General features: G+C 46.6%; 1 protein-coding gene across 1 annotated transcript in view; it reads right to left on the reverse strand.

Moving 5' to 3' along the window:
• Positions 1-1,077, reverse strand: part of LOC137151462 (interleukin-5 receptor subunit alpha-like) — a 59,953-nt gene extending 58,876 nt beyond the window's left edge. Inside the window, exon 1 of the mRNA XM_067545728.1 lies at positions 934-1,077. Within this exon, the coding sequence (XP_067401829.1) occupies positions 934-1,077 (144 nt within the window). The remainder of the gene's footprint in view (positions 1-933) is intronic.
• Positions 1,078-7,355: the final 6,278 nt, after the last annotated feature.

Consider the following 7,355-nt stretch of genomic DNA (forward strand, 5'->3'; position numbering starts at 1 on the left):
AGTCACCCTTGTTCTCTGGAGTAGAGCCCGGCTGCCCTGCCTATCCCTGTGGTTGGCGGCAACCACCACCAGGGACCTGGGGCAGGGTGGTGAACAAGTATTCAAACTTCTTGGCTGGGGCATAATACTTTTCTCGGCTCATTTAGGTATTGGCTACAGAGGAGGAGGTTTGCCACGAGGCCCTCACTATATTGAGCACCCTTTTGTAGACTAGGCGGGCTACCCCCACTGTGGGGGTCCACCACTAGCACATTAAAGATACTGTCTGACACCCCTTTAGCTCCTTCGCCTCCAGCCCTGAGGTGGAGGCCACCTCTTGAGCAGTTCCCAGTGTGCCCTAGAATCAACCAGGGCCCGGGAGCGTGCTTCATCCAGCGGGGGTGGGGAGGGATTGGCGGGCCGCAGCACCTCTTCCCATCGACAGGCGGTACCCACAGGAGTCCCTGCTCATGGGGCCGAGTTGTCGTCCGAGGGTGAATGGTGGCCCTTTCTCCTGTACCCGAGGCACTGACTGCATCCCCGAGGGGTTGACGGACTGTGGTCCTGTCCCCCCCCGAGAAACCCCATAGGCCTCCATGACCATTGCCTCTGAGGCAATCTGGGGCTACCTGCGCCTGCAGCTCTGGCACCTTTCGTTGGTGGTAGCTCCCCCAGCAACTACCTCTCCACAAGGACACCGAGGCACCGTCAAAAGACCATGGTATCACTGCCCCAAAGGCTCTCACTGTGCAGTACCGAGCCTGGGAGGGGGCTGGTGCCACGATCCACAGATGCTCCGTCGCTCCGGAGAGCATCCCCTCAACGTTGACGACCTCGACTACGAGGTTTGACATGGGTGCTGCGGCCAGAGCATGTGTACGGTCAACGCTCCGACAAGTTGGGTCGACCAGAGCATCATCCCAGTACTGAGGACTTTGCTCTCTGCATGCATACCGGCACCGAGTCCAACTCCAGTGCCAGGTTCTGCACAGCCTCGGTGTGGGGCGAAGTCCTTGGTGCCAAGTCTGTCTCCGGCAACCGAGTTTGGCGCAGCCTTGGTGCAGGGCGAATCCTCGGTGCCGAAGCTGTCTCTGGCATCCGGGTTCAGTGCTGCCTCGGTGCGGGGGTGAACTCCTCGGTGCCGGGTCTCTCTCCAGCAACTGGGGTCGGCACCACCCGGCGAATTCCTTGATACCGAGACCGTCTCCAGGGACTGGGAGCAGCGCCACATCATTGCGGGCAAACTCTTCACTGCCGGAGAGTGGGAACGGTGAGATGGACCAGTGCCAGGGGGTCAAGACCGGTGTCGGGTGGGTGACTCCGCTCTCTGCCTCAATGCAGGTCAGTCCGGCGACCGCAACCTGGAATAACTTCTAGGGGAGCGTTTCTGCTCTACCCTAGGAAACTGGTCTGCAGGAGGTCTTCCTCCCCTTGCTGGGGATCTCCTGAGCCAGGGGGTTCCCAACGCGGCTCCCCCCGTAATGCCAGCCCCTTCTCTCTTGTGGAGGTATGGGCAGCGGTGGCTTATGCAAGGCCAACAAGGCTCTTGCCAGCCAACAGCCTCCGAAGTCGACGGTGCCAGTAGGTGCTGAAGGGTTCCCCCACTCCCAAGAGTCGGGGGAGGCTTCCTGGCAGGAGACGCTGGCTCAGGCAATGAGCCTCCGTGATCCAACCTCAGTACGGATCAGTGCTCCACCCTGCCTGCTTAGCCGGTGCAGGGGAGTATCCGTGCTGATCCCGTCTCTTTGCAGTGCAAAGTCGGGTCGGTGCCGACGGTGTCCTCTGCACCGACAACACGCTGGGTGCCACAGCGGAGCAGGTTGGTTCAGAGCTGGTCAGGGGACTCCATGAGCGAGGCTGTCAGGTAGATTTTGGTCTGAAGGTCTTGCAGATCTGTTCTTCTCCTTACGAAGGCTTCCCACCCTGCGCTTCAGGCAGTGGGGGTCACTTGGTGGGAAAGCCTTCCGGCCAGAAGCACACAGCTTGAAGTCTTGAGACTGGAGCATACCCACTCCCGGTAAGATCTCAGCTAGACTATCTCAAAGTCTCTAACTACCACTAACAACAGTTATTAAGCTAACTAACTCATTAACACAAAAATCATTGCTTATAGTTCAAAACATGGGGAATTAAGCGCTTGCAGTGCAAGCACAGGCAATTCCAGTAACCATCATGGGCGGAAAGAAGGAACTGAGGGGGCATAAGGCCGGCAGCGCCTCATATACCGCAGCATGTGCACGGGGCTCCAGGGGGTGCCAGAGCCAGCGCTACAGGATCTGTTAAGGGGGAAAAAGTTCCGGTAGCCGTGCACAGACCTATAGTGGAATGGACATGAGCAAGCACTCGAAGAAGAACCTCCTTTAGGGCTGCTTTGTGCTGGTGAAGTGGTACAAAGCAGTTGGAATGCATGAAAGGATCAAGGAGGTGGGGTGAGACAGTTATCTGGGGGAGGGTGCCCTCTCCCTCCCCACTTTTGTGTGACAAAGAAGCATAGGTTACAACAGGCCAACTGACTTTCACTTCCATTCTTTGAAGTTCCCCTTAGGGAGGATCTGAGGGCAGTGGGGAAGTCACCAGGAACAGTGTTGCCAAAAGCCATCAGAAAGCTGGAGATAGGGGAGGACAGAAGTGTGGAGGCAAGAGACCTCCATGGGGATGGCCTCTGTCTCAGCAGATCCTCTGAGACTGGTGTGGAGCTGAGCCACTGGCAACTCCTGAGGAGATAGCATCTTTATTCATCCCCCATGGAAGCAGTCCAAGAATTTTTCATGCAGCAATACATGGATTTTCCATGTGTGTGAATAGTTGGTGTGATAGCTTGTTCCTTAGATTTTGCAAAGATTTACAAAAATAGCCAGTTTGAACAATTGTTCATGCATTCTGGAGATTTATATATGTAAAGTTCCTGATTGGATCTTTGGGACAAATGTATTGTTTCACCTGCATATAAAAATCATATAGGATAAAAGTCCAACCATAGAAAATCTCAGTTCTTGAGTATTTTATAAGAGAAGGTGCCAAGGAACTGAAAAAGGGGATTTGTAATGGAAGGGGTAAATCAGTGATGTCAATGAATAATAGCAATATAATTAATTTCACCATCCATGTGTGGAGAAGCCTTACAAAAACTTTAGCACTATAGAAAGTGGTTTAAAAAAAAAAAAGAGGAAGCTAGTGAAAAAGTCCCTAAAGTCAAAAGTGAAGAAGTGGAAATCCTTAGATCTCGTATGGAGGTTATTTATTTAACAAAGGCAAAGATGACTCTGAATGATCCTAAGCAAAAATGGAACCAGATAGATAAGAAAAAAATATGGCAAAGTACGAGATTTTATTTCTCCACACAAATATCATTCAGAAAATAGAAATCCATCCAAATGAAGTCAGTTGATAGGAACATAAACTAGCACAGATAAAAAATAATATGGTATTAAGAGGGCAGGGTTTTAAATAGCAGATAGATAAAGACATTAAAACAAATAACAAGAAATCATTTATGTGTATCAGAAGCAGGATGCCTGTAAATGTATTGGTGTGTCCACTCAACTACCAGGAAGTACAGTGAGAAATTATGGAGAAAAAAGGCATTTCAAAGAAGCAAAATTATTTCTTTGCATATTCTTACCAAAAAGGATCATGAGGAAACATTTACTCTTTTTGGGGAATAACAATGAGGTACTGAAAGAGACAGGTGTTAAAAGAGAAGGCACAGGAACATATTGTAAATTAAGGGGCAATAAATCATCAGGATGAGAGGGTACACACCCAAGACTAAGAATGAAGTGGCTGGGCTGCAAATGAGTATGCAATCTCTCATTAAAATTTGCTATTATACTTGAGAACTGGAGGGCACTCCTCTTTCAAAAACAATACTAAGGGAGATAATCAGAATTAGAAATTGGGAGATCACTTCTGTTCCAGGTAAATTGACTAAAATTGCAATTAAAAACTGAATTACAGGACACCTATAGCAACATGTTAGGTTAAAAGGAAAAGCTTCTGAAAAGAAAAATCATGCCTCTCTGATTCACTATGATGTTGTCAGCATGACAACAGAAGTGATAAAGAAGAAGCAGGTGATGTCATACAGTTGGACCTTCAAAAAGCCTGTGACAAAGTCCCTCACAAAAGACTGTTAAACAAACTAAAGCATCCAAAGTGAGGGTTGAGTATTCCTGGATCAGAAACCAAGAGACAAGACATAAAGAGAAGTAAAATAATGTCTGACAAAAGTTACCATTACATACCAGGACTAGTATTCTTAATAGTTTAATAACATTCTGGAATTGAGGACAAACAGTGAAATGACCACATTTGGTGGCACAACATTCTTTAGGTTAGTGAGGACTAGAAAGAAGGGTCAGGAAGCTCCATGTGATCAGGACTGTCAGGGACATTCAGGGCAGCATGGCAGCAGATGAAGTTCACTGCAGCAAATGCAAGATAATGCACATTGGAAGAAATAATGATAATTTCAGCTCCTCATTTTTGGGTTCAATATTTACTATAACCACTGTAGATAGTTCAATGAAAATCTTTGCTCAATGTGCATCGATGGTCAAAAAAAGCAAACCAAATGGAAGGACGTACAAGCAAAAGGATAGAAAATGATACTGAAAATATTATATTTATATAAACCAATAATATGCCATCACGTGGAAAACTGTGTTCAGTTCCAATCGCCTTCTCTCAAAAGAAATTGAGGGATTCAGAGAATTGCTGCAAATATAATTAGAGCCATGAAAAGATCCTATATAAGGAGAGACCGAAAAAACTAGCAATGTTTCAGTTACACAGGAAATTAATAACAGGGGATATGAAATAATTTGGGCTGTCAATTAATCACAGTTAATGCATGCAATCAATGCAAAATAAATTAACTAGATTTAAAAAAATCATAGTTAATCGCATTGTCAAAAAGATAAACAAAAGAAATAATATTTTTAAATTCACCTCATACAAGTCCACTCAGTCCTACTTCTTTTTCAGCCAGTCGCTAAGACAAATAAATGTTTACATTTACAGCAGATAATGCTGCCTGCTTCTTATTTACAATGTGACCTGAAAGTGAGAACATGGCACAGTTGTAGTTGGCATTACAAGGTATTTATGTGCCAGATACGCTAAACATTCATATGCCCCTTCATGCTTCGACTTGTAGGTTCTAAAGTTCTACATTGTTTTGTTTTTGAGTGCAGTTATGTAAAAAATAAAAATCTACATTTGTAAGTTGCACTATTATGATAAAGTACTTGTATGAAGTGAATTGAAAAATACTGTTTCTTTTGTTTATCTTTTTTACAGTGCAAATATTTATAATAAAAAATAATAATATAAAGTGAGCACTCTACACTTGGTATTCCGTTTTGTAACTGAACTCAATGTATTTGAAAATATAGAAAAACATCCAAAAATATTTATAATAAATTTAAATGGGTGTTCTATTATTGTTTAACAGTGCAATTAAAACTGCAATTCATCACAACTGTTTTTTAATCTCACAGTCAATTGCATTTTTTTTGATAATTTGACACTCCTAGAAATAATTAATGCTATTTAGAATAATAATCCCTAACTCTTATATAAATGCTTTTAATCTATAGATCTCATAAGGTTTTACAAAGGTAATATGTATTTATTTAAGCTACTTATATGCTCCATGTTGCTATAATATCTGAGCACTGAACAATCTTTAATGTATTTATCCTCACAACACCCTGGGGAGGTAGCAAAGTGCTGTTATCTGCGTTGTACAGAAGGGGAACTGAAAGAGTGAGAACCAGATCCACAAAAGGATTTAGGCATCTAACTCCCACTTTAGGTGATTTAGTCCAAAATCACTGAAATCCTGAAAACTGCTAATCAGCTGCCACCTAACTATGGAGGTTTCTAAAGTCGTTTGGTACTGAAATTTCTGTTATTAAAGTCCCCACAGTGGCTAAATTTCTATCTCTGGGTTTGCACATTGCTGCCTTATTATTGATGGCCAGCACCTATCTCATGCCTGCATGATCCTCAAACCAGGTGAAACTAGGCATTGTCTCACCTATCTCGTCTGCGGGGCCCAATCCAGTAGACATGCTTAGTAGGCTTAGAGCATGCCTTCTGCCATACAGAAAAGCTGGGAGAGGAAGGAGGCAGCAGTGTCCTTCCTCATAATCTTTAGTCCACTGGTTAGGACACTCACCTGGTATGTGGGAGACCCTAGTTCACTTCCTCTTATGACCCTTTGGCCAGTCGGAGTTGGAAGTAACAAGATCCAGGTCCAATATCTAGAGATTCTTTTCAACAATACAACACAAAATCGACTCAAGCTCCACCCAGTAAGCTGGGACAATTATACACCACCCCTTGGGCGCCTCTACAGGCAAAACTTCCCCTCTCACAAGCACAAAGACTGGGGCCAGGTCTACACATAGAGTATCTTGTGTAACTTCCATCGAGTTCGTAACTCCTACATGGCATCTTCACTGCACTGTGCCGACAAGAAATGCGTTCCCGTCAATACAGCACTACACCACTTGAGGGGGTGGTTTTAATGCGTCAACTTCCGGATCGATTGAGCGGGTCTTCACTGACCACTCAGTTGATCCAGATAGATCGACCTGACAGCGGCGAATTTGCAGCCGATAGTGAGGACATACCCTGAGTGTAGGAAAGAGACTTTTAATAAAAAGGGGAAAAGTAACCCAACATTAACTTGGGAAAACACTGCAAGCAGGATGCACACACATAAAATCATGAACAAAACACCCACCCCAGAATATGTGGGGCAGCTGCAGAATTCACCTTGGTTTCCCAGCAGTGGTGTAATGTAGATCTCCAGCAGGATCCCGGGGGCCAATGCTTGCACACCCCCAGTAGCGGCAATGCCCCATGGGGGAGGGGAGGCCTGCAGGCCAATTTCCTGCTCTACCCCACTCTCCCTCACTGTGGGGGTGGCGGGGAGTGACAGGGGCAGATGCTCCCGAGTCGCCCGGCAGCGGATGGGGTGGTGTGATGGGCTCTGCCCTGGAGCCCCACCATTAGGTTGGCTGCCCAGCCCCAGGGTCATTCGGGGTTCCTGCGGCTCCCTCGTTGAGCCCAGCACAGGAGTGAAGGGGCTAGAAGGATGCTTGCACCCCCCACAGAGGGAGCTCTTGACTGCCGGCAGGCCTGAGCTGCAGTCAGCACAGCTGCCAGGGATTTCAAAACCCAGCAACCCCTGGCCACGCAACAGCGGGGGGTGGCTCCTTCAAGGAGGGTCTGGACAGTGCCCCTCCCAGGCTGGCGCCCAGGGGCATGGCCCCTTCCGCTCCTCCCATCAGTATGCCACTGCTTCCCAGGGGGGAAGAAGGCATCTTGCTCACTACACTGTCTGGCCACTATGTTCCGGCAGC

The sequence above is a fragment of the Emydura macquarii genome, unplaced genomic scaffold (assembly GCF_026122565.2).
Source record: "Emydura macquarii macquarii isolate MOO-44397 ecotype Brisbane River unplaced genomic scaffold, CSIRO-AGI_Emac_v2 contig_1070, whole genome shotgun sequence".
Lineage (NCBI taxonomy): Eukaryota > Metazoa > Chordata > Testudines > Chelidae > Emydura > Emydura macquarii.